The 26,044-nt window shown below is 44.4% G+C and overlaps 1 protein-coding gene and 1 pseudogene across 2 annotated transcripts in view; one reads left to right on the top strand and one right to left on the bottom strand.

The window, feature by feature from the left end:
* The window catches only part of CFAP53 (cilia and flagella associated protein 53), a gene marked incomplete at both ends in the record, with an annotated part of 105,964 nt that overhangs the window by 11,226 nt on the left and 68,694 nt on the right, over positions 1-26,044 (top strand). Inside the window, 4 exons of the mRNA XM_080919756.1 lie at positions 46-219; positions 5,240-5,543; positions 6,025-6,243; positions 7,221-7,437. Of these exons, the coding sequence (XP_080775882.1) occupies positions 46-219; positions 5,240-5,543; positions 6,025-6,243; positions 7,221-7,437 (914 nt within the window). The remainder of the gene's footprint in view (positions 1-45; positions 220-5,239; positions 5,544-6,024; positions 6,244-7,220; positions 7,438-26,044) is intronic.
* LOC308423116 (H/ACA ribonucleoprotein complex subunit 3-like) lies at positions 22,995-23,190 on the bottom strand (annotated as a pseudogene). Its single transcript has one exon. The product of its transcript is annotated as an H/ACA ribonucleoprotein complex subunit 3-like (transcript).

Raw genomic sequence — 26,044 nt, forward strand, 5'->3', positions numbered from 1 at the left:
ACTTTGATTAATTAATTACTTAATCATTTTGTTCATTTGTTTCAGGCTACGTGAGCTTTTGGCATCAGAAGAAAATAAATATTTTTCTGAAATGCAATTGAAAGGAGAAACCCTTGAAGAGAAAAAAGACAAAATGAGAGAGAGAACCAAGTTATTAAGAGAGAAGAAGGAAAAAGAGAGGCAGGATTTTGTAGCTGAAAAGTTAGAACAGCAATTCAGGTAATAATTCCGGAGAGTATACAAGCGGCAGGAACCTGGGTTTGTTATGTAGCAGATTACAGAGAGAACAACAAAAGAACCACAGTCCAGGAAGGGAGGAAGATACGTCCATTTCGTTTCAGAAATGGCAATTATTAGGACAAAGAGCCTCAAGACCATGATAGATCCTTTAGGTGGGAGGGAGAACATTTACCAGGAAACAGTACAGCATGTGGGAGAAGAGGTCATAAAGGGGAGAGGTGAGAGGAAGGAGAGAGAGGTGAGTGGAAAGGGGTGGGGAGAGGGTGAAGAGAAGGGAGGGAGAGGAACTAGAGGGAGAGAGTCCCCATGACCTTGGAGCACCTGGGATAGGTGGGTGTTGGGCACAGAGGAAACTCTTCTGAGAAAGTCCCCAGAGCAACCTCATGAACAGAGGAAACGTGAACTCCCCTAAGCCTTTGTGAGGCTAATGGACCCTTAGCATCAGGGATTTAGTTCAACAAAGGGCACAGAAGAGCCAGGATAAACTAAGAGCTGTCGGGCACACAGATTGGCTTTTGAATTCCCTGTGCACAAGAGGTAGCCATCAGGAGCATAGCTTGTTCTCTTCCAGCTGTGGAAACTGTCCTCTTTAAGGGTGACTACTGTCTTAAATGGACAATCCTGCCTTTTAACAGGCATGTTAAAAATGATTCAGGAATGCTAACTTATAGTAAATCATAACCAGGAACCACACTTTAAATCTTGGCGATCACATCCTATGTCGCTTAAAATACAGGGGCTCAGTTTGTCTTAAAGTCCTGCTGTAGTGCTCGTCTCCCAAGTATGGAAGCGCCAAGTGCCAAATGAGATAGTACTTACCAACTTCAGCGCTGCTCCTGGAGACATGGTCTTGGAAACTCTGGCCCAGGAATTGTTTAGTAAATTGGTCTGTCCCCCTGTGGCTGCCATTTCTCCATCTGCCAAGTATGCGATGGACCACTCTTTATTACTCTCTGGTTTTCGCTGGCACCAGGATCTTTTCTGACCACCTGGGCTTCTGATCCACTTCCCGACACAGACTACAAATAGCCATCATTTGCAGAACCTTGGACTCTCATGGAGATGGACATTCAGAATTGCTGTCGTGATGTTAAAGGCTGTGTGCTGCTCTTACAGAAGCCCCAAGCTCTGTTTGCAGCCCACAGGTCCAGTTGCTCATAACCGTTTGTAAGACCCACTCCAGAGAAGCTGATTTCCTTGTCAGAGACCAGCTCGGTCAGACAACAGGTTCCCCAGGGCTGGAGCGAGGACTGAAGGAAGAAAGACATGGCTAGTTAAAATTGTAACGTGACTTCAGCCCAATTTGAGGCTGAAGCAAAGCCTTGTGTATTTAGTCCTCTTTTAAACCACTTTAATTACATGCAGAAAGATAAGATCAGTTCTGAGACAGGGAACAAGTAAGTTAACAATCAGAGATCCTGCAAACATCTTTCTGGAGGCCAGGTGTAAAGGTCAGGGACAAAAAGGGGGTTCTAAGAGACAAGGAGACTGCTGCGCCCACATTCATGGAATCTGCCCTACCCTGAGCTACATTCCTCAGGGTTCTGCCCTGAACTTCAGATGCAAATGTACTTCCTTATAGCCCTTTCAGGGCATAGCTCTAAGGCCTGGTTCCTGCCTTTGGTCAGCTTTAGAATGTCCTGGTAAAATAAGAGTATTCGCCACCAACTCTCCAGAGGTACCAAAAATGCTCTCCACATATCCTCTTTTAGAGTCTATTGGTACCTGTGCTCATGTGCACATACCCACATGTAGACAGAAACACACACACACACACATGCATGCATGAACATGCACGCGCGCACACATACTTAAAGAAAATAATAAAAACAAACCTTTAAATTGTTATTATATTATCAGGTTGGTTTTTTCATTTTGCTTTCTTTTTTATTCAACTCTTCGATGTAGTGACTGTCACTTGATATGAATGTCAGTTTCATATGTCTGACTTTAATCCTCAGAAAGGATTCAGAAAGTTCAGTATTTCCTGGAAGTGTTTAAAATATAGTCATTAGCCTTTTTAATTCGTTTAATAAATTAAATAATATTTGTTATTATTTTATAATTTTATATTTTTGAACATTTTGCCTGCATGGATATAAGGGCACCATGTGTGTGTCTAGTCCCCAAGAAGGCCTTGGAACTGGAGTTACAGACATCTATGAGCTACTGGGTGCTGGAATCAAACTAGGGTCCTCAGTGAGAGCAGCTTTTAACTAATGAACCATCTCACTAGCCCAAATGGGTACTTTTTGAGATAAGACCTAACATCGTAACCCAAGCCAGCATGAAGCTCAGTGTGTAGCCCAGGCTGGCCCTAAATTAAAGATATTCTTACCTTAGCCTCCCAAGTACTGCCACTATTCCTGGCTTCAATAAATATTGAGATTATGTCAAACTTGGATAGAATATTAGATCACTTTACTCAAGACAAATGAATTAGGTTCCCAAGTCACTGGGAGATCTCATTAACAATACACCTACCCTGATCCCTCCTAACCGAGGTCAGTAGGAAAGAAACGTGCTACCATGAGCAGTGAACACAGGTTAAGGTGTAGGACCCCCTTCCGGGGACCCCCACTTGAGTCTCGGGACACGGGGTTACCCAATGAAAGTCGAGAGACCTTCTTGTTGCAAAAGCACGAGGCAATTTAATGGCGGAGCTCTGGGCAGATACGTATCTCACACAGGAGACAGAGGAATCGACCCTGCGATTTGAAAACTAGGGGTTTTTATAGGGAGAGGGTCGGGGCTGGGAAGAATTAGCCGGAGTACAAGGTTCACCCAACACCCACAGTGTGACTATGCATCAGCAGAACAGTACGTGCAGTCAGGAAGTCAGGAGACTGGTGGAGCAGATGCTCATCTAAGTCAGGAAAACGTGGTTAACGTGTAACTTTTAAATAGACTCCGGCGGGGCTCATGTGACCTGACTCAGTTGTAAAAGGCCTGGACAAGCTTCTGCATTCCTATTGTATTTTTATGGTCAGTTAACCTAGCCTCAGGGATGTTTTAACAATGGGCTTAGCTGGACATGCCTGGACTTGTTTTACAGCGTTCTCAGTCCTAGGCCTTTAAGCTTACAGACTACCCTTTTTGCCCCAACTTACATGAGTTTTCAGACCTTGAATTTAATTTCCTTCAGGAGATCTCATTAACAATACACCTACCCTGATCCCTCCTAGCAGAAGCCAGTAGGAAAGAAACGTGCTACCATGAGCAGTGAACACAGGTTGAGGCACCGCTGCAAAGAGTGGATTCAGACCTAGGAACCCAGAGGGAAAGGTTTCTGGGTAGGTGTTTTAAAGATGAGGCAACTGGCCAGGATGAGTTAATTCTGTTTTGTTTGTTTGTTTTATTTGCCTTTTGAAACAGGCTCTCATTATGTACTTGGCTGTCCCAGAACTCGCTGTGTACGTGAGGCTGGCGTCAAACTCAAAAAACTGCCTGCCTCTGCCTCTGCCTCTGCCCCTGCTGGAACTAAAGATATGCACCACCACATCTAGCTAGATAAGTTAAACTTTTGATCCAAAGTCTTCCAGGCATCGGCAGAGCGAGGATTCAAAGCTGGTTCTGCCTAAGGACAGCAGTGCTTGCATCTTGTGACATCCTTGTGGACCTGCCTCCCTCCCTGCTGTTGTTGCACATTTTTTCTGTCTGGATGGCCAGCATTCAGGTTATTTTGGTACTTTTGAAAGACCCCCAAATTGGGGAAGCCCCTTACTCAAGTACTGGGAGAATTCGAACTCAAGAACTCACGAAGACCCTATCTTGCTGCAATCAGGCAAGAGGTTTATTTAGATCAGAGCTCTGGGGACAACATGAGTCTTACGAAGGAGATAGAGGAGTCAACCCCAAACTCAAATGAGGAGAAGTATTTATAGGGAAAAATCACAAAAGCAGTTAGCAACAGGAGCATAGCAATTTCATTGGTTCATTTAAATTGGCACACTCTGTCTCTTTTGTACACGATTCAACTCTAGGCCACTCTATTTTGGGGCACACTGACCTTCATACTTGTTTTTCTCAGGACTGCAGAGCCACACCTTATCGAGTCCAGATGGTCTGGGGTTGGGCCATTTCTTTGAATATGTTATTTTGTTCTTAGCCTTGAGACATACTTGTCCTCAAGGCAGGGTCAGTGGGGCCAACTTAAAATTTTAACTCTTTCATTTCCCACTTGTTCTAGTGGCTAGCTCTAATCTTAGAACTCAGTATCCTGCTCCTCAGCCCTCTCGAAGTCCTTTAATGCATGACATTGCTGGCGAAGCATTAAAATCTGCACTGCACTAACTCTTTCTTTAACGAAAACTACTAACTTATTAAGGATGCATGGTCCAAATGTAAGAAGCAAAAGCAAAATTAAAAGAGGCCTCACTAATGAAGAAATTAAAGTAGTCAGCCGTGGGGATCTGTTAAACCATCTCCCAAACCATTTTTGTTTTTTGTTTGGTTTTTGTCTCTTTTCCTTTTGTCCAGTCTTTCTTTCAGCTTACTCATAGAGTCTTTAATCACCCCCTGAATGATCTATGTAACAGCAACATTCTTCTCTTAAGGCAGCACATAGCCCTCTATCTTAAGGAACAGTAAGCCCTTTCTGTTTTGCAAGACCACCTCTGAGAGGGAGGTCAGTGACTCTTCAAGCTTAGATATGGATTGTTAGGGCTTTTAAATCCTCATCCATTGCAGATCTCAATGTGTGGAAATATTGAAGAGTCTGTATTTGTGCTGCTGTGTCTGTTCCCACACCCGTGACTACTCCAAGCCCCAATAAAACTGCTAGGAGTTGTCAAAAGCACTAGATATGGCCCCTTCCAGTGAGGTTCTAGGTTTTCCCACTCGATGGTGTCCGACCAGGATGGTGTCTCTGACCTGGAACTGGTGGGGTACGTCTGGACTCCCAGTTTCATAGGCCTCTTTCACTATGAAGACACACTCCTAAATACAGCCGTACTTCCTAAAATGCCGGGATTTGCTCTTTTAAAATTTTCCCTTTCAGGGAACGCTGTGAGGAGCTCCGCACTAAATTGTTTAGTATCCATGAGAAAAAGGTGGTTGAGGACCGGAATGCGCAGGTAGAATTCAACAAGGAGCTGAAGAGGCAAAAGCTGGTGGAAGAGCAGCTGTTTGCCAGGCTTTGGGAGGAAGACAGATTAGCCAAGGAAAGACGAGAAGCCCAAGATGAGAAGAGACAGAGAGATCTGGTACAAAATACCCGCCTGGGGCTGGATGCTCAGGTCACCAGCATCCAGGCGCAAAGGGAGGCTGCGCGGAGGATGAAGGAAGAGGAGGCACGCAACCTGGTGAGCCCTTTCAACCGCCCTGTAGCGACGGGCTCCACGGGTGCAGCTGTTTTCCCGCTTGTTAATATAGTTTGTTTGGAGCATGGGGCTGGTCTGTTAACCACATTTTCACGTTTGAAGTCTCACTGTCGCTTAATAATAGATGCGCAGATGTGCACAGAAGCATAATGCCCAGAAGACGGGGCCAGCATGTTGGGCATGATGGCGAATTGTTTAGCACTGGGGTCAAAGATCGTTTCCTTTTTTTGAGGGGTCGTTTTTGGACTACACACCTACTCAATACTTAGTTTACAACCACATATAGAGCCTTATGGCGGACTCAGCTGTATCGAAAGGCAAGCTCCACTTCCACAGCCTCTCTAAACGGAGTCGTGTGTGTCCGTTTCCAAGAAGTCTCTTAGGCTTACCCCTTACGACAAAAACGTGTGGTCTAACTCGCTTTGCTTAACTATGCTGATTTGTCTTCATTACTCCTCCTTAGGAGCAGAGCAAAGCACAGATTAAACGAGAGGACGAACAAGGAAAGCTCCAGGTGCAGAAGATGAGACAGGAAACTAGGAACAGTTTGAAAAAAGCCGTGCAAGAGAAGCTGGAGTCTATGCAGCAGGAGTACAGAGAGGACCTGGACTTGAACATGAAACTTGTGGGAAGGGCCCTTAAAGACTTGCAGGACGAGGCAGATAAGAAGAAGCAGAAGAGAGTAAGATATTTATTTAGCGCTTACTAAATGCCGGTCGGACTGTCTGTTGAGTTGTCAGTCTTATTATAGGTTGTTACTTTCAGTGTGTTGTATTGCGCAAGGCCCTGAGCTCAGTCTCTAACAATAGACAGGAAGAGAGGGAGGGGGAATAAGTCAGGAAGGAAGGGAAGAGTTTAAAAGATAGCTTTAGTCCCCGCAGCCAGTCATGAGCACTCTAGTTTCTCCACATTCTCTTTAGCATTCAATATTGTCACCCTTTTTGCTTTAGTACGGTGCACACTGACTAGTAAGTCATTTTAACTTGCATGTCCTTAATGGTTAACAATGTCGAATGATGTTTTGTGTGTCCTTACTTGCCCTCCCTAGAGTCTCTTAGGTGAGGTGTCTCTTTGTTGATGTTAAGACTGTAGAGCATTGAGGGTGTGCTAACAACTGCTCTAAGAAACTCTCTGAGAAAGTATTTGAACCAACTTTCTGGAAAATGTGTTCTCAAACATTTCAGACTAAAAACAAAAGGCCTGAATCCCCTTAAGTTCTTAACAAGTTTTAGCAACCTTCAAGTAAAGTCTGTTCTTGTGTTGTCTATACCTACAATCACTCGGAGTCCTTTGAAGTAAATCGAAGACACAGCAGTATATCAGTGTATGCCTAAGTACATAGCACCACAAGATTAGGATTGTACCTTTCAGGATGACTGCTTTCAAGGCTGGCCATGGGGTTGACAAGAAAGGTCAGCAGATAAAGAAGACCACCATCAAGTCTATTGATTTTAGTTCTATCCCCAGGTAGAAAGAAAGAGCCTATTCTTGAAAGTTGTCCTTTGATACACACACATACACCATGGCACATGTGTGTCCACCCACACACATCACATCACACGCTCACATATCAAATAAATTACCACATAATTTAACAATATACTTGTTCTTACTCACTGATGTGTTCTCATAACATGAATTGAATTCTATGCTATGTAGGAAGACATAGGAAGAGAACAGAAGATATACAATGACTATCTAGTGCAGAGAAAAAAGGAAGAAAAAGCCCAGGAGAAAGAACTGGACAAACTACTAGAGGACATAAAGGCAAAGAAGGTGGCCGAGAAGGATCGGGAGCTGGCACTTGAAAGGGAGGCAAGGAAGCAACTCATGAATGAAGTCATGTGCACGAGGAAACTCCAAGTTCAAGAAAAATGTAAGGAATCAGATTCTATCTTTCTTATCTTTTGCTCTTACTTTTTAAAATCTAATTGTTTCATTAACATTCAATTCGAAATGATGGGTTTCTACTGCGACATTTTCTTTTTAAAGAATTATTTATTTATTTAATGTATGTGAGTACACTCCAGAAGAGGGCATCAGATCCCATCACAGATGGTTGTGAGCCACCATGTGGTTGATGGGAATTGAACTTGGGACCTCTGGAGAGCAGTCAGTGCTCTTAATCACTGAGCCATCTCTCCAGCCTTCACTGTGACATTTTCACACATCTATAATATTTATTATTCTGTGCTCTCATTTACCCCTCCCCCATGGTCCTCTTGTACCCTCTCACTCCCCCTGCTCTTCCTTTAATCAAAATATTTAAGAGTATATCTGTGAAATTCTATGAGTCTTGCAAGTACTGAGATTCCTGCTTTTGCAAGTCTTACCTAATTAGAACACGAGACATAAAAGATTGAGAAACTTCACATCCTAGTAGACACTGCACAGTTCCAGGGGAGCTGTTCTCAAGGTCTAAGAACAGTGTGCTTTGAGTGCCATTTACCTTGATGATGAGAAAAGATACAAAATGGTGGGGTATAGAGATCCGAACCTCTTCCTCTTCCCTTTCATCTGCCCCTCTTTCCTTTTTGAAGGTGTTTCTCTCCATAAATTTACCGAAGTCCTTTTTTTAAACAGCGTGTGAGGTGCTGAACCTTGAGAAATCCCAGGTATCTGTTGAAGTCCACTCAACTGTCTCATTCCCTTGAGACTCTTTGTGTTCCCCCATACAAATACAGCCAACCTGAGTAACACCCCCCCACACACACCCATATTATGGATCTCCCTGGACCCGACTGCCCCATACTACTAAGTGACCGATTTTATTATCTCTCTGTTAGAACCCAGACTAGACGCTGCCCAGACCTTGCCTATCTGTAGTGTCTTCCTCCTCCCTCAAGCTGCTTCTGCATACTGGCCCTGACACACTCCAAACTGTATGACAGACACACATAATCTAGAGTATCTCTCCTCTCTCCTCATGCCATACCCTACAGCTCATATATTCCGTCCTCAAAAGGCAAGACTTTCGTTCCTCCCCCGAGCACCTGGAATCAGAGAGAGTCTGACTATAAATGTTCACTGTGGATTTACTGAGGCCCATAGGGAACCTTTACTCTACTACATGGGTCTGAGCTCTCCCCCCGAGTTCCTGCCAAGCTGTTCTATTCCTGTCCTTTTGAAAATTAATATTTCATTTAATGAATCTCTTACCCAAAAGAATAATTCACCTGAGCACCTGTCTTAGTCTCTAAATGCAAAGCCTTTCAGTTAGATGCTAAAAGGGTCTTAAGAAGACCATCAATCTTAAAGCCTCAGTATGTCAGGATTAAAACTGTTTTATAAAAATGTACATGAGCACACTGTTGCTCTCGTCAGACACACCAGAAGAGGGCATCAAATCCCATTACAGATGGTTGTGAGTCACTGGTTGCTGGGAACTGAACTCAGGACATCTAGAAGAACAGTCAGTAATCCTAACCGCTGAGCCATCTCTCCAGCCCCAAGATTATAACTTCTTAAAGTTTCCCACTCATGATCTCTTTCACTCAGAAAATTGTTAAAAGACCTATTTATATGAGCGTATAAAATAGGTAGGTACACAGATCCAACATAAACTGATAATACATCTATTTTAAAATAATTCGTTGTTATATATATTTTTACTATTTATTAAAGATACAAGCAAAATGGATATTTCTACTTATTTCACATGAAGAATGAAATCTTGGGTGAATATTTCATAATGAAGAACTAATAGCACTTTCAATGTTTTTAGAGTTGACTGATGTTTCTATTTTATAATCACCAAGATTATGTGAGATCAAAATTTCACATAGACGCATAGTTCCAAATGGCAGAATTATGTGGAAGAGCCTTTCAGAAAGTGTTGGAAATTCTGCCCTCATCCCAAGTTGAAAAAAATCTATTTACTGATCTTTTTAAATGAAATGCAAGTCAGTAATTCAAATATCAACAACAGTAATACATTAATCAATAATCGAACTTTCTAACATCACAATTCAAAATCCGGTACATGCTGAGAATATTAATAAGAAAACATTAAAGCCTTTGTTTCTTGCTATGACCTGTACAGTTTAGGGTCTAAACTTCACTGATGCAATTGGGCAGGAAGAAGTGATAGACACATACAGAAAAGCAGGAGTAAGGTGAGAACTGCACTCTCATGGAGACGCACCAATTGCATCTTGCTGTAGCAGTAAATATTTTTAAAGTGGCAAAAGGTTCCAGTGTACCATGCCACATTACTTCAAGCTACTCTCTGTCCCGAGCAGTGGCAACCCTCTTGGTTATCTGCCCCCCACCCCCCTGTGGTTATTGTCACAATTCCCACTAGCCTGACAAAATCAAAACTCTAGAATCTTGTAATTCATCAATCAGATTTATATCAGTAAATTCTCACTCCACAAAATATCCACACAATAAACCCAGAGCCATTTGATATTGGCATAAACTGCCCACTTAGATAAGACAAATTTTCCTGTAATTATCCATCCCTTATAAGATATTCATAGCTACCTGTGGCCATTTAAAGCCACACGGAGGGGGCTCCATCTTCTTCCTTCTCTATCTTGGCTTCTTCTCCTCCCCTATCTCTCCCCATTTCCAAAACTCTGACCCGCCTTACTTTTTCACTGCCCAACCATAGGCCTTGTCTTATCTCGTGCCTGCCCTCACCTGCCTATCAACCAGATCCTGCAACAAACCTCAGCACATTAATTAGGTGTGCTAGCTAAGCTGACTAGAAGGACTCTGTATGGGTAAAGTCTAGGGTGCAGTTGCTATTTTATGCACACATTGGTTTTAGCTAGAGGTCAAACATTTGTCAACACCTGCACTTAGGCCAGAGGAGGGCCTGGCGCTTTCCTTCAGTCGAGGGGTTGAGGTCTATGACTTGGCAGTGCTTATGCTAACAATTCACACTCACTCGGGACTGTTTATCTGCTTCTTTTCTTCTTTCTTAAATGCACCACCGTAGCTTGACTTCTAGGTCCTGCAGCAGTTCTGCATACAAAGTCTCTGGAAGTTTACTGAGAAGAAAAGCAAAACACCTTGGCCTCTGGCCTGGGTTCTTCCAGTCATTCTGCTCAAAGACTGGAAAAACTGTAAAGCCCTAAGGTCTTCCTGCCCGCTGTAACACACCTCACTCTGGGCTGTTTGTAGGAGCAAGGTCACAAAGACTGGATACGGTCCCTCTGGCCTTGACAAATCTCAGTCAGTGACCAGGTGTTTTCCCCTCTGGAGGACAATTCTCTCAGTGCCCTTAAAGCAGACATATTAATTTGTTGGTAAGCTTGAAAGGGGTAGTATGATTGGCTGCCAGCCCCTTGTTAAGGTCCTACAACCTGAGAACATTCTCATGGTCATGTTCTCCAGCACTAGTGGAGTCATCAGATGGGTCAGTACCATCATGGCTCGCTATAGCAACCCATGGGTGAGAGAGTACATTGCACCTGACCCTGGCATAATTCTATAAACCTGTTTTAGAATAACAGGCAATCCCCTGGATTGAGGCCAGATTTTTCCGTTGGTAGCCAATCAGAAGAAGACAGGCATTTTCTCTGGGGATACTCCAGATTATATGGTGCATTGGCCTGAAAAGCTTGTTTGATCTTCAAAGGCTTAAAGCCACTGTTTCCCACCCCTGGGTTGGATTCTGTGGATCAGGTCATTCAAACATAGGAAAGCAGTTATAACCATTCGTGTCTTCACCCAAATCTCTCTTCCCAAATGAGGTTTTATGCTAAAGGAATGAGTTTATTTCCCCACAAATATGGCAGGTTGGTACCAGATTGTTTTTTTCTATCTCGTGACCAAAGTATTTGTTGTCTTCGGCAACTGGTTTTAAGGACAATTATACTAACTTATATTGTTCAGAGGGCGTCTTTAGAAGCCTCCTAACCAACACCCCAGAAGGAGTTATCCCATAATTACAAGTAGAATTTTTTTATTTGACAATATACGGCTTGTGTTTGTACGAACTCCTGTGTAGTAGGAAACTCCATTTAATCTCAACCTCAAATTCAGTCTCTCCTCCTTGCCCCGTCTTCCCTCCCCCACATCCCCTTGTTCAGGAAACTGATGAAATAACAGGTTTCTGCCAGGATTTGTATTGTGGGCCTTTAATTCCAGTACTCAGAAGGCAGAGGCAGGCAGACCTTTGAGTTCAAGATTTGTCAGGTTCATATGGCAAGCTCCTGGCTAGTCGGAGCTACACAGTGGACCCAGTCTCAAAGCAAACAAAAGCAATGTCCCTAAACATGGTAGATTTCCATTTGATTATTTCTTTATATATCTCCCTTGGGTTAGTTATTTCTTCTAACCACTCTTTTCTTTGCCTTGTAGTCCTATCTCCCAATTTTAATCTACCCCTCCCCATTATTCTCCTTTCCCCCTTCAAAAAACCTGAGTCCTGTTGTTCCACTTTTCCTGATGTCTTTTACCTTTCCCCAACAGTTTCTTACTAGTTGCCTATTTTCTAAAGTTACTTCAGGTTATGCACACAAATTGAAAGATTCAAAGCTAAGATCCACATAAGAGGGAACATGCAATATTTGTCTTCCTAGATCTGTGTTATCTCACTTGTGTGGGAAGACCCTGTTGAAGCTGAGAACTTTGAATCTTCAGATTCTCAAGGGCTTACCTCACCTCAACTGAGGAAGTAGTGCTCTCAGCCCCACCACTTAAAATAATGCCTCTTTCACATGAGAAAATTAGTCCCTCAGAGTCTGACAAACCAGCAGTGACTTTCTCTGAAGAAACTGCTGGGTAAAGCAATACTTATGTTCCTCAAAGCCCACCAATAGTTTCACCAGACTCAAGGCAAGGCAGGGCCCCAGAGGGGAGGTAGAAAGTGTAGTCCATAAGGAAATGAGTTATACTACTATGTAGCTTAATGAGTTTCCTAATTCCTTCAAGCAGAAGTCTGAGGAATATGATTTTAAGTGTATGGATGTGGTGGAAGGACGCTAAAACCACATCAGGCTGAGTTTATTGAGATGGGCCCTCTGAGTGGAGATTCTAGGTTTAATATGAAAGCTCACAAAGTTTAAAGACTCTTATCAGGGCTGTTGCTGTTTAGTTGTGAAGATTCTGTGGTTTTGGTTAGCTGTGATTAACAAGACACCAGAACTACTAAAGTGAAACCTTTGCATTACTGGGATGATTGATGCTGGTTAACTGTAGCTAAGAAATTAGCAGTGATTAAGAACTGACCAAGATGACCAAGGTGAAATGTTCTGAGAAGTGTTTCCTGAGAACACATAGAAGCTCTGCATCAGAAGCAGCCACAGTTGTACCTTGTGCTCGAAGCCAGACTTGATAATTTATGAGTTAGCCAGGTGGTACTGGTTTTGAAACATGAAGGGGTAGCAGCTGATGTTCAACACTGAGAGGTCAAGGGAGGCCATTGATGAAGGTATAGCCTCAGTGACAGTTGAAGGCCAAGGACTCTTCAGAGTCATACAGAGAAATTGAGACTTAGCACCATGAAAAGAGCCTATGAGAGGCTATTTGTGAAAGTGCAGTCCAGTTGCAGCAGAAAACAGCAGTGTTTTGGAGATGCCAGTACCATGAGATGACCACCAAGAACAGCAGCAGCAGTGGAGAACAGGCAGCTGGAGCCTAGAAGACAAGGTGTGGGCTACAAAAGGCAGAGCTGGAGAAGTGACCCAAGCCCTTGGAGGAGCCCAGAAGATCATGAGTGGATCCCAGACATTGGATGGTTAGAGTTTGATTTTGATTGTGACTGTGCCCTGATATTTTTCCTCTTGAAGGAAGAAAGTATTTTAGTGGAGCCCACAGTTAAGAGACTTTGAATTGAAAAAAGACTTTCAATTTTAAAAGAGATTGGATATTTTAATTGAATTGAAAGTTTAATATAAATAATATAAAGACTGGGACTTTTAAAGTCATTTAGATCTTGAGAATAAACAAGAAAGTAAGTGTTGAGGCTTAATAGTGATACATTTGTATGTCAAGTTGACAGGGGTCAGTTGTACTGACTGGATTTATGTGTCAACTTGACACAAGCTGAAGTTAACCCAGAGAAAGGAGCCTCCCTTGAGGAAATACCTTCCTGAGATCCAGCAGCAGTAAGGCATTTTCTCAATTAGTGATCAAATGGAGAGGGCCCAGCCCATTGTGGGTGGTAACATCTCTGGGCTGGTAGACCTGGGTTCTATAAGAAAGAAAGCTGAGCAAGCCAGGGGAAGCAAGCCAGTAAGCAACGTCCTCCATATATATCATAATTTGAGCAAGTAAAAATTTTTGTGAACCCCAGGTGAATAGCTTGGTGAAAGTTAGCTACCTGAGTGCTGCCAGTTGTTTCTTGGAGAGTGATCTTTTCCTCTGGTGTCCTCCAACAACCTGTAGGTTTGAGCTGACCATCTTTTCTTTCCCCATCTTCTGTTTCTTCTTTGTTGTACCATGGAGTTTTAGGTAACACTGAAAGACCTCCGAAGGGAGACCCTCACTCAAATCTCAGGAGAGGCGCGCACCCAGCGAGGCACCGAGACCAGACTTGCTGCAATCGCATGAGGAAGTTTATTGAAAGTGAAAGAGTGAGATCTCAGGCCAGCATGCTGGGGTCGGGACTCATACACCACGCAGGGGTAGAGGAGTTCGACCCCGGCCTGAACTTGTAATGGGCTTATAAAGGCAAAAATCACAAAGGAGGGGGAGGACAGGGGGAATGAGGAAATTCATAAGGGGAAGAATCATACATTTTTTTTATCAGTACACCCCCAGGCACACCTAGGGCGTTGGAACATTCCACAGAGGTCATCTGGACCTTCTGTGGTATTTTGGGAACTCAAATCTCAAGAAAGTGGGATTTCCTGGGAGCGGCAGAGGAAATCCCTAGGGCAAGGAATCAGTGTCCTTTGACAACCTTTTACTCTTCATTCCCCCGTTTTTCTTTTTGTAAAAAGCTCTAATCTTAGAGCGATCCCTCAGCTTCTTGTAATATCTGGTATTGTTGTCTTAGGACCATTACCTGTACAGCACTCACCCTTTCTTTTATAAAAGTCACCAGTCTATTGAGGATGCATGGCCCAAAGAATAGGATTAGCATTAAAATGAGTAAAGGCCCGACCAAAGCAGAGACTAGTGTAGAGAACCAGGGTGACCGGTTAAACCAATTTTCATACCATCCTTGGTATGTTTCTCTTTCTTTTTTTCTGTTTTCTAGTCTTTCTCTAAGCTTTGCCATAGAATCTCTTATGACACCAGAATGATCTACGTAAAAGCAACATTCTTCTTTTAGGGCAGCACAGAGCCCTCCTTCCTTTAGAAAAAGCAGATCTAATCCCCTCCTGTTCTGTAGCACTACCTCTGATAATGAAGTCAATGACTCTTCTAGTTTGGTTATGGACTGTTCTAATGCTCCCAGGTCCGCGTCCATAGCTGCTCTGAGTTCATTATAGTAGTAAGGTTGTTGGATGAGGGCAGCTGCCCCTGTTCCAATTCCTGCTGCCACTCCAAGTCCTAACAAGACAGCTAAGGTTAAAGTAGCGGCGGTTTAAAATAACAAATGAACTATCAAGCAGATTGAACAGGCGGTCCTCAGTTCTCATAGGGAGATAGGAGGGTGTGGTCAAAAGGGGATACGAGTCCTCTTTTGGTGACAGAGTGAGACAAGGAGGACTCTCAGGCCTGGGTGCAGGGTTATCAAGCACCGAATTGGGGCCTACGGGTCATGTGAGTGGACTCTCTATCTTTATCTTAATAACAAAAAATGAATCTAGGGTCCCCTCTGCCAGTATAGACTCTCCATCCCCAACGGTTTCCTCTTACCCACTGACGATCTTGTTTTCCCTATGGGGTGAAGCTGATATTTAGAGGGTTACAATAACTGTCTTTGCACGGTCCCTGAGGGCTACCGGAGCTTTCAGAGGCACACCCAGTCCTATAAGCCAGGTATTTGGATGGATCTCTTTCCCCTTTCTCTGGCTCCCCTGGCCTACGACCCTTTTTAACTATAATTAGATCCCAAGCGGAGGAAGGGTTCCAGTAGGCTTTTCCCATGGTCTCACATCCCCATTTACTACAAAAATAGTCTGAGGCCCCTCTCTTCATTTCCCTGGTGTGTCCCTGTCCGGGGCAGACATAGAAGTCTGCTGCCTGAAGGTTGGCTCGGTAAAACTGTCCTGAACACCCCAATGTGATCCCTATGCCATGAGGGACACACTGTTCTTCTGGGGGTGGCTTTTCTAAATTGGTATAACTGGAAAGATCCTAGGCCATAGAGCCGGCTGCTAACTTACAGACATCGGGTGCAAGATCAGGCCACCAAGTCCAAGGGGTAGTTGACCACACGATGTCGCCCACTTCATTAAGCACTTCCCAGGTTAATTTTTGAGGGGCATGGGGGTTATTACCCAAGGTTGGGGCTACGACGAAGGCGCAGCTTAAGAGAATTGTCACTGACTGCCACTGTACCCAAGCAGCAATCCCGTTGACCTTGACTGCCGAGGGGGTAGTTAACAGCACCAGGTAGTGTCCCTTCCACCGGGGCTCAAGCATGCCAGCGCGATGTCGTCTGACCAGGACTGAGTCTCCGACCTGGAACCAGGGGGGCACCGCGGTGGTTCCTGGAGCGTAGGCTTCTTTGATTCGACTCCAGATCTGTGTTTTAATAACTTCTAAGGCCTTTAAGTGGGCAAATAGAGCAGAGGAGGAGGGGGAGTTAGTGCCAGGATCCAATATCCCGCACGACTCCGTTAAGGGGGGCGGTCCCCCATGTAGGAGTTCATAAGGGGTAAGGCCGAAACGCTCCAGCGAGTTTCGGACTCTAAGAAGCGCAAAGGGGAGGAGGGTCACCCAGTCTTTACCGCCGGTCTCAATAGCTAATTTAGTAAGGGTCTCTTTTAGAGTTCTATTCATTCTTTCTACCTGTCCTGAGCTCTGGGGTCTGTAAGCACAATGTAATTTCCAATTAGTCCCCAATAAACAAGCTAATATCTCACTTACCTGGGCAACACAGATGGCCCATTGTCTGATCCAATTACCTTAGGGGTGCCAAACCTAGGGAAGATCTCTTCTGGAATCTTCTTAGCTATGACCGCTGCTGCCATTTCTCTCTTTGTGGGGAGGCTTTTACCCACCCAGAAAATGTATCTATAAAGACTAATAGATACTTATATATCTATATCTTCTTGGCTCAGTTCTGTAAAATCCACTTCTCAGTAAACCTCAGGTCTATCTTCTCTCCTCCCAGCCTTCTACATACATTTGCTTTCTAACATGGCACACAGTTATCTAGTCAAATCTGGCACAAAAGAATTTAACCTCAAGACAGTCTTTACAAGTTTGTCTACCTCTAGATGAGTCCATTGATGCATTTTCTTCAAGTCCAGTGCTGTACACCAGGTCCTGGATAGGGCAATGAGCTCAACAGGTTATAGGGGTTAAGTACTGTGAGGTGGAGTTCTGCCACCAATTTGTTTACCTCCCAGAGATCTTGAGCTGTCCAGCAGTCGTTGGTTCCATGTTTCCGCACCAGTAGGAGAGGCATACCTCAGGATGATAGACACATACGAAGTTGTTGGAGTAACCGAATGATGAGTGTCTTGATCCCGTCTCATGCCTCCTTTGATATGGGGTACTAAGGCACCACTAGCCTGGACTTTCAGCTCCATATGGGCAGGGGCTGGTTCTTAGCCTCTCTCATTCCTGCAGTCTCCGCCCAGGCCTGTGGATATGCCTGCAGCCACCAGTCCGTCTGATCTGAGGCAGGCTGTTTAGAGTTGGTACTTGTCCTCCAACTGAATGGTTAGAACCTGCACAGGCTCCCCTTCTGGACCTCTAACCTGTGGTCCATCAGAGTGGAAGTGAATCTGTGCCCCATCTTAGTCAGGAGGTCTCTCCCCAACAGGGTGCAGGGACAGTCTGGCATTACAATGAATAAGTGGGATACCCGGCCCACTCCGAGATCCACAGATCTTCGGGTAGTCCATAAATATTTAAAACTTTGGAGCCACATGTCCGGGGCTTCTGTTGCTGGTGTCCCCTTTTTTTCTTGTTGGGGCAATTTTTGTCTCAGTGGCCTTCTTCTTTATAGTAAGCACATTGACCTTTGTCAAGAGGCTCCTTCCTAGTGCCAGACTTGATTCCTAACTCCCTGGCCCTTCACTACTGTGGCCAAAATCCTACAAATTCCTTTTTTGTCTACTACCCTCCGGTCCTCTCTTTCCTCTGCCTTCTGCTTCTCTCTTTCTCGCTTCTCTTCCTCAGTCTCCTCCTTATGAAACACTTTCTCTGATTCCTTCACCAAATCCTGCAAGGTATAGTTTTGGAACCCTTCTAGCCATTGTAACTTTCTCTTAATATCTGATGCTGACTGCTGTATAAAGGCCATAGCCACCTCTGCCTGCTGACCCTCAGAGGTTGGGTCAAGGTATAACCCCTGTAAGCTTCCATTAAACGTTCAAGAAACACAGACGGCGGTTCAACAGGTCCCTGAAGAACCTCTCTTACCTTAGCCAAATTCGTGGGTCGCCTTGCGGCTCCCTTGAGACCTGCCACTAGAGCCCGGCGGTGGACCTTGAGACGCTCCTTACCTTCTGCAGAGTTGTAATCCTAGTCAGGGCGGATCAAGGGAAAAGCTGCATCTATAAGATTAGGGAGATTGGTGGGGGTCCCATCTGGTCCTGGAACATTTTTTCTAGCTTCCAGGAGGATCCTCTCCCTCTCTTCCGTAGTAAAGAGGACCTGCAAAAGCTGCTGGCAGTTGTCCCAAGTGGGCTGATGAGAAAACATCAGGGACTCAAGGAGTCCCGTCAGGCCCGAGGGGTCCTCTGAAAAAGAGGGGTGGAGGGTTGTCGAGGAGAAGAAAACCATCATCAATTTCAGGATAGATCTTCGTGGGGGCCGATGGCGCAGGTGCCAGCTTGTTCGAGGCCACGGCCACCATTGCCGTTTCTGCCCCCGCTGTCCAGGGTCTCACCCAGGTTGTCGGGTTTTGGACCAGGTTTTCCCACACGATGATGTATGGAACCTGATCGGGGTGTCCCCCTGAAGCCTGAAAAACAATTCGCTTAACAGCGGAAATAAGAGATAGATTAAAAGTTCCCTCCGAAGGCCATCCTACGCCAAAACTCGGCCATTCGGGACGGGGAGCAGAAAGTTTGCCACGGTTCTTTCCTGACTTCAACAGAAAGATTATGGGCCCTGGTCTTAACGTCCGTCCAATGGTTCAAAGTCAGTGTTAGTGGGGTTGTCACAGTCTGGCCCATTTCTAGTTCTGACACACACACACAAAACACTCACAGATACTACAAAACAGAGAGACAAAGTCAGTCGCCGACCTCGAGTCGACCCGAAATCCCGAAAAGAGCCAGATGGCCCAGAATTGGCCCTCTGACACAGATCGTCAAGGAGAAAAACTGATCTCCCGACTTTTCCCGTGGGGGTCCACCAGGCGTCCCTGGTCCTCCCCCTGTCCTCCTGGGACGTCTCCCAGGGCGAGCAAACGGTGGACCCTGGACACGTCTATCCCCGTCCACTCTACTCCTCCCTAGGAAGAGCAGACTCGGTTAGAGCGTTTGCGAATACCGAACTGCGATCGCACCAGACCTCTGAACAAATCACAAACACAGAATCACAATCTGGACAATCCACAAACACAGAATCACAATCTGGACAATCCACAAACACAGAGTCACAACAGGACAACAAGGAAAGAAAGAAAAGAAAATCCTTACCTCCAAGTAGGTCTAGGGCCCCTGGGTGGTCGCGCAAATCCAGGACGAGCCCCCAAATGAAAGACCTCCGAAGGGAGACCCTCACTCAAATCTCAGGAGAGGCGCGCACCCAGCGAGGCACCGAGACCAGACTTGCTGCAATCGCATGAGGAAGTTTATTGAAAGTGAAAGAGTGAGATCTCAGGCCAGCATGCTGGGGTCGAGACTCATACACCACGCAGGGGTAGAGGAGTTCGACCCCGGCCTGAACTTGTAACAGGCTTATAAAGGCAAAAATCACAAAGGAGGGGGAGGACAGGGGGAATGAGGAAATTCATAAGGGGAAGAATCATACATTTTTTTTATCAGTACACCCCCCAGGCACACCTAGGGCGTTGGAACATTCCACAGAGGTCATCTGGACCTTCTGTGGTATTTTGGGAACTCAAATCTCAAGAAAGTGGGATTTCCTGGGAGCGGCAGAGGAAATCCCTAGGGCAAGGAATCAGTGTCCTTTGACAACCTTTTACTCTTCAACACCCAGTCAGGGTATAACCTTGTAGCAGTAAATATTTAAAAAGAATGGTCCATCCCATGCTACAACCACCTGTGGTTATAATTACAATTCCCAATAACCCAGTAAAATCAAAACTCTAGAGACTTGTAATTTAGTAATCAGATTTATGTCAGTAAATTCTCACCCCACAAAATGTCCACACAATAAACTCAGAGCCAATTGATATTGATATAAACTGCTCACCTAGGTAAGACAAATTGTCCTGCAATTATTCATTCCTTATAAGATATTCATAGCTACCTGTGGCTATTTAAAGACACATGGATCTGAGTTGTCCTTCTCTTCCTCTATCTTCTTTCCTTCTCTCATCTCTCCTATCTCTCCCACCTCTCAAAACCCTGTGCTCACCCTCCTTTTCTACTGTCCAATCACAGGCTCTAGTCTTGTTTTTAGCTGCTCTCACCTGCTTACAAACAGCAATCTACATATCCTCAGAATAACAATGGGCTCCCTGGGTCTTAGGGCCATTTATGAGGCAGCTAGTTCAGCAGCCAGGTTATCTCTTGCCTCAGGAAAGTCTTCTTTTTTATAACCTTGAAGTGGAGCAGTGGAGGATTTTAGGATTTTAGGTTTTGAGGGTCATCCAAATAGGTTCTAAGAGGGCTACGATGTAATGTTCTTTCCCCCAGTGGTGAGAAGCCCTCCTTCATTATTGATCATACTCTGGAGATGCACATTAGTAAAGGAATATGGGTTGTCCATAAATATGGTGGAGGACTTTTCTTCATCTAAGAACCTGGTCAGATTGATTACTTCTGTTCTCTGAGCTGAGGTACCTTATTACAGGACATTTGATCATACCATAAACCCTGAAATTGTGTTGTTTACTAAAAGAATTCATTTCTAGTTGTGGTGTAGCTCAGCCCTTAGAACACACCTTTAATTACTCTGGCTAGAATAAAGACATGCCCTTTGTACACATCTTTAATCCCAAACAATGAAGGTAAAGTCAGTTTAGAAGAAAGCACCCTTATCTGAAAATGATGTCTAATTGAGTGGGCAGACAAAGTGACAAATCAGAGAAAGAGTTGATTGAATATGATATTCCCAACACTCACAAAAAGACAGAGGAAAGGGAAGCTACTTAAGAGAGAGCAGTCCAGTGAGAGAAGCAAGGAGGAAGCAACTTTATTGGGAAAGTTTTACAGAGATAGGTTGGAGAGAAAACAAGCTAGACACAGGTAAAGATAGAATGAGCCAGAGAATGAGAAGGAACCAGCAGTTTAGAACATATTGTCAAAGTTAGTATGAGGCCAAGCAGAGCAACTCAGTCAGAGGCCAAGAAAGAAACTAGTTTGAATCAGTCAGCAAGGAGAGGAATTTTGAGCCAGAACAGCTGAGTTGATCAGCCAAGCAGAGTTCGGAAAGAGCTAGAAATGGTGAGCTTACTCAGTAGCAAGTCTCAGAGGGTGAAACATTCTAGGCCTACACAGGACTGCACGGAGGCTGGAAGCTTCCAAGACTATGGAACAGAGGGAGGCAGTAAGCCTTAGAGATAACAAGTACTTCACATGAATAAAAGTTACTTTTATAGTACCTGTCTTGGATACAAGTCATTTCAGTGAAAATAACAACTGCAGCTCCCACATACCTGGCTTCCCCTTTCATTGCTTTACAGTCAGGATGATGAGAAGTTGCAGGTTTTCATCTGGCAAGAGGTTTAGCAAAACTGATGGCAGTAGGTTTCTCAGTGTGAATTTAAGGTCAGTCTAGGAGTAGGGCCTGGTAGGGGGAAACACAGGCATCACTAGCCAGTATTCTGGTGTTCCTTGGAGGAGGTGTGAGGTGCTTTGAGTGTGAGATCCTGACCCAGAATTAACTTCTTTTCTGTAGACTAGTGGTAGCTCACAGACAGGTAGATCACCCTGTGGCTATTGGATAGGGTCTGATTGTTTTGACAGGTATATCACAGGGAGCTCCCATAGCTCCAAAGTTTGGCTTAAAACCTCTTTCGTAATGTCTTTTGCTTCATGGACAAATAGATGAAAAGGTTTTGAGACATCTGGATGTGCTAGGGCTGGAGCTGAAGTCAGAGCTGTTATTTCTAACTAAGTTTCAGTCATTCAATTTTACCAATAAAGACTCAGGAGCCAAATGCTGGGGTGGAAGCCTGCCTGGCTAAAAAGGCAGAAAAGGCACCCTAGCTCATCCTCCTCTTCAGTCTACGTCCCAAAAGGAAGTTCTCCTTTCCCATGCAGTCTCAAAGGCAATGTCCCTCCCTTCTACTTCCTGTGCATCTCTCTATCCATCCTCTTCACTTCCTCTTACTTTCTATGACTTTTACTTATGTTCTTTCTGTCAGCTGGTTCCTTGCTCTGCCTCGACTTATGACTGAGTTTATTTAGTACTGTTTACAATAAGCAGAAAGCTCTTAGATTAAAAGTATGTGCTAGGGCTGAGCCATACCACAACTAGAAAAAGGTTTTGTTTTTTTTTTTTTTTTTGTTTGTTTTTTGTTTTTTGTTTTTTCCAGTAAACAGCACAATATTGGGGGGTGGTTATAGTGTGATCAAATATCCTGCAACACAAACCTGTTTTTATTTAACATTTACTTTACATATATGAGTACATTGTTACTGTCTTCAGACACACCAGAAGAGGGCATCAGATCACATTGCAGATGGTTGTGAGCTACCATGTGGTTGCTGGAAATTGAACTCAGGACCTCTGGAAGAGTAGTCAGTGCCCTTAACCATTGAGTCATCTCTCCAGCCCCCAGAATTGTTTTTAAAGCCTCAAATGCCTTTTGTCTAGTCTCACTCCAGATTTGGAACTCAGTGCCTCTCTTTGTTCTAGTGTATAGAGGCCTTGCTATTTCTACAAACTCTAGAATCCAGAGGTCAAGATACCTAGTCACTCCCAGGAACTTTCGAATTTGTGTCTTTGCGGTTGGGATCCAAAGAATGGCCGCAATCATACGGGCTCCTTTGTCTCCCTTTACCTAGTAGCCAGAATAGGTAGCCTCTGATATACAAGGTAGGACTTTTTTTTCCCTCAAGTTATTGTACCTTTAATAAGCTGGCAGTGAATCAAAAGATGAAAAAAAAGATGGTTCCTTTTACTGGCAATGTCCATCACTATAGATTCGTTCTTGTAGTCTGAGATGGGATTCTGAACGGCACAGGAAGGCTTCAAGGCTCATGGATTGACAAGTTTGGTTGCTGATAATCAGCCAGGGGATGAGAAACACAAGAGATTAATGAGCCCTCAGAGGACAGGTCGAGGTTGCTGGGTCATGAGCATCTTGAAGCATTTCTTGATGATGATTCTGTGTCTTGAGTATTTGTCATCTGAGGAGAACCGAGCAGGATGGGCAGAGAAAGTCTGTTGTCCCATTGGGGTCAAATTTCTTCAGAGTATAGATGAGATTGTCCTGCTCATTGAGGTAATACTGGAGAAACATTACTGCCCCTGTTTACTGCAGTTTACTGCCATCCTTCAACATTCTATAGACAACAATCTATAACCCTAGGTCTCTAACTTTTGTAGCAGTTCCTCAATGGTGGTTGTATAATTTTGTTTTCCTGGGAAACTTCCAATGGTGTAAGACTCAAAGTGAGTCTTAACTACCAAGAGACCTGTTAGGAAAACGATGAAGAAAGTGGAAGGGATATGGCCCATGGAGGTGTAGCAAGACCTGGGGCAAGGGAGATGCCTCTCGGGGACCCATGTTGGGAATCCCTTCCCTGAGGGACCAGCCACATGACTGTATAGTTCAGAATACAGTTTATTTAAGTCATGGAAGAGTTAAGAGGGTAGTAGAGGCAGAGAGAGAGGGGAATAGAGAAATAGAGGAGTAGAGGAGAAGAGGCCGTCCATGAGAACATTGTGGGGGGGGGGAAGGGAAGGGGAAGAAGAAGGGTAGGGATGGGAAAATAAGGCTGCAAGAGAGCAAGAGCAAGAGAGAGAGGAGGGGTCAAGCAGCCCTTTTATAGTGTCAGATCACTGGTGTGGAGCATACCTGGCTACTGCCAGGTAACTGAGGTGTGGGGTATACCTGGCTGTTGCTAGGTAACTGAGGGGTGTGGTTTACACAATTCCAACAACCCCCCTCCCACATGAGACATGAGAACAGAGTTCGATGCAAACTTAAGAGGTTTATTCTCTGGCACATCAGTGTCGACCCTCAATCAGCCCCTCATGGCAAGTGAGTAGTAGAAAGCAACCTAGAATTTACAAGCAATTTTTGTTTGGTTTGGTTTTGGTTTTTTTTTGGGGGGGGCACAGGTTACATCAGCAAGGTCACAGTTCAAACTTAGTGGCTAAGCATATTGACTTATAAATTTATTGGCTAGCAAGAATCAGTCAGTATATTCTGAAAATTTTCTACTCAAGAATGTTTCTGCGGATGGAGAGTGGAACTTGGCCTATCCTATGATGGTTCGAGGTTGGGATTGGATAGCAAGGTGGCCAGACTGAGCCTAACCAGTGGAAATTTTGTCCACATCAGCTGACCAGTGGTCCCATCCTCTGGTTCTTTCCATTCAAAGACAAAGTATTCTTGCCTTTGGGGTGCCAAGGTCAGTGAGAAGAAAGCATCTTTCAAATCTAAGACTGTGCACAAAATTCTGGAAGGTGGCAAAAAGCTCAACTGAGTGTAGGTGTTAGACTCAGTAGGGTGGATGTCAGCCACTCAACAGTTTAGCTCTCATAAGTCCTGAACTGGGTGATAATCTTTAGTGCCTGGCTTCTTAACTGGCGGGAACAGTGTGTTCTAGGCTGAATGGCACTAAGCAACACCCTAAGTAGGAGGAGCCTGGAGATGTGTGGCTTAATTTCTTCTTGTGCTTCCCCCAACATTCCGTGAGTACTGGCACATCCAGACAGGATCAACCTAGGTCTTAAGCTCCATATACACAGACATGTATGACCTAGCCCTGCCATTTAAGCCCAAGCAAGAGGAAACTTTTCCAGCCACCAAGCAATATCCTCTGTCTTTTGGGTGTTAGTCTCAAACAATTTGTATTTGTCCTCCAGCCTAATAGTAAGAACCTGGACCAGTTTTCCAGCAGGCCCCTTCAATTGAGGGCCCTCAGAAAGGAAATGGATTTGAGCCTCCATCTTGGAGAGCAAATCTCTCCCAAGAAAGGGATAGGGGCAGCCAGGGATGACCATGAACGAGTGGGATACCCAGCTGATGCCCAGGTCTACAATTCTTCCAGTAATTCATGAGTATTGTTTACTTTCAGGGGCCACTTGAACCCACATTTTTTTTTTCTGAAGACTGGCCATCAGCTTGGAGGAGGACTGAGTGTTGGATCTAAGTATCCACCAAGAATTGGGTGGGTTTCCCCTCCACTTTCAAGGTTATCCTGAGCTCAGGGAGGGGGTCCGAACCTTGTCCTCCCTAGTCACTGTCTTCCCCCAGGGGTAATACCTTCACCATTTAGGGGTGCTTTTCCAAAGGTCTGGGATTTCCCACCCTGGCTTCCATTTTTTTGGGGGGAACTCTTAGGCCCAATGGTCCCTCTCCTTGCAATATGCACACTGGTCCTTTTCAAGGGGTTTTCTGTCTTTCTTTGGTTGGGGTCTCTCTTCTCTGCTTTCCCTAACTACTGCAGCCAAGAGTCTCTGTGAATTCCTTTCCATCACTTTTCTTTTTTTTTATCATTTCCCTTTCATTTTATTCCGTTCTCTTTCTCTGCTCCTTCTCCTCCCAAATCTATTGACTAGCAGGCATTAGTCAGTATATTCTGAAAATTTTTTACTCAAGAATGTTCCTGTGGATGGAGAATGGAACTTGGCCTAGCCTTGCCCAAAGGTGGGAAGTTGGTATCAGATCTGAAAGACCCCCACAGAGGGGATACCTTCACTCAAGTCTCGGGATAACACGAACCCCCAAGAACTCATGAGAGGTCATCCTTGCTGCAATTACATGAGGTTTATTGATGAACAAGTGCACTGGGGTCAAGATTCATATCCCACACAGGGGTAGAGGAGTCTGACCCTAAGTGGCTGGGAGAAGGTTTTTTTTTTTTTTTAAAGGAAAAAACCACAACCAAGGGCAGAGAGAGTACATCATTGGAGAATACCAAAAATACCAGTAAAGAATCATAAGAGAAACACTGGGTTTCTCAAGATTGTTTATAAGGTGAAAATTACCAGTGAAGAATCGTGAAGGGAACACCCAGTTTCTCAAGATTGTTTATGAGATGTTATTTAACTTTTAGGTTTTTATGGTCAGTTTCTGAAACAGAGTCACCCTGACCTTAAGGTCATACATTCTTTATGGTCAGCCAGTTCCTGGAATAGAAAAA

The sequence above is a fragment of the Micromys minutus genome, assembly GCF_963924665.1.
Source record: "Micromys minutus genome assembly, chromosome: 8".
Taxonomy (NCBI): Eukaryota; Metazoa; Chordata; class Mammalia; order Rodentia; family Muridae; genus Micromys; species Micromys minutus.